General features: G+C 63.4%; 1 protein-coding gene across 1 annotated transcript in view; it reads right to left on the bottom strand.

The window, feature by feature from the left end:
• LOC106815452 (prostatic spermine-binding protein-like) overlaps positions 1–253 on the bottom strand; it is a 1,878-nt gene extending 1,625 nt beyond the window's left edge. The window contains exon 1 of the mRNA XM_014819913.1: positions 21–253. Coding sequence (XP_014675399.1) covers positions 21–253 — 233 coding nt within the window. The remainder of the gene's footprint in view (positions 1–20) is intronic.
• Positions 254–1,043: the final 790 nt, after the last annotated feature.

Genomic DNA, 1,043 nt, shown 5'->3' with positions numbered 1-1,043 from the left:
CGTCGTCGTCTCGGTCCGACGCTTCATCGTCAACGTCGTCGGCCGTCGCTTCATCGCCGTCGTCGTCTCGGTCCGACGCTTCATCGTCAACGTCGTCGTCCGTCGCTTCATCGCCCTCGTCGTCTCGGTCCGACGCTTCATTATCAACGTCGCCGTCCGACACTTCATCATCAACGTCACCGTCCGTCGCTACATCGCCGTCGTCGTCGCGTCCTCGGCCAGCGTCCGCGGGTGATGCTGTCTGACCTATCATGACACTGTTCTACGAAAGCATGTTTCCTGGCGGTCGTCACAGCGGGCACCAGTCGGGCGGCTACAGCCACCAGCAGCTGCAGCACGCGCAGCACGTGCAGCACATCACCAACCTCGGCGTCGGCGCCGTCGGCTACGGCGGCCCGCCGTCGCAATGCGCCGCCGCCGACTACGGCTACCCGACCGACTCTCTGCAGCAGGGCGGCTGGCTGTACGGAGCGCCGCCGGCTCGCACGCACGACGACGCCGGATGGCCGATGATCCAGACGCACAGCGGACACGGATCCGGACTCGGAATCCCCAACTCGCACCCGCACCACCAGGGGTCGTACCAGCCGCTCGGACATCCGCGCGCGTCGTCGGCGACGTCGATGGGTCTCGAATTCGGGCAGCTAACGCATCCGCGCATGGGCGGTGCGATCGTACCCAACCCGACGGTGGGCGGCGTCGCGCCGACGGTGCCCGGCTCTCACGCGCACACGATCAGCGACGGCAGCAATAGACTGAGCCGTGAGCCGTACTCGTGGATCAAGAAGTCGCCCGTCTCCGGTGAGTCACATGTCCGATGCAAATAACATTAACGCGATATTAGTTATTATACAAGCGTTATACGCGAGTAGTACTTCCCATGCAGAAGCGTCCGATGTATAGTCTGTTATTATACACACACACGCGTGCGAGCACACACACGCACGCACGCACGCACGCACACACGCACACACACACGCACGCACGCACGCACGCACACACACACACACACGCACACACACACACGCGTGCGAGCACACACA

Source organism: Priapulus caudatus, unplaced genomic scaffold (genome assembly GCF_000485595.1).
Source record: "Priapulus caudatus unplaced genomic scaffold, Priapulus_caudatus-5.0.1 Scaffold29, whole genome shotgun sequence".
NCBI lineage: Eukaryota > Metazoa > Priapulida > Priapulimorpha > Priapulimorphida > Priapulidae > Priapulus > Priapulus caudatus.
This window is presented reverse-complemented; position numbering and strand designations above follow the sequence as displayed.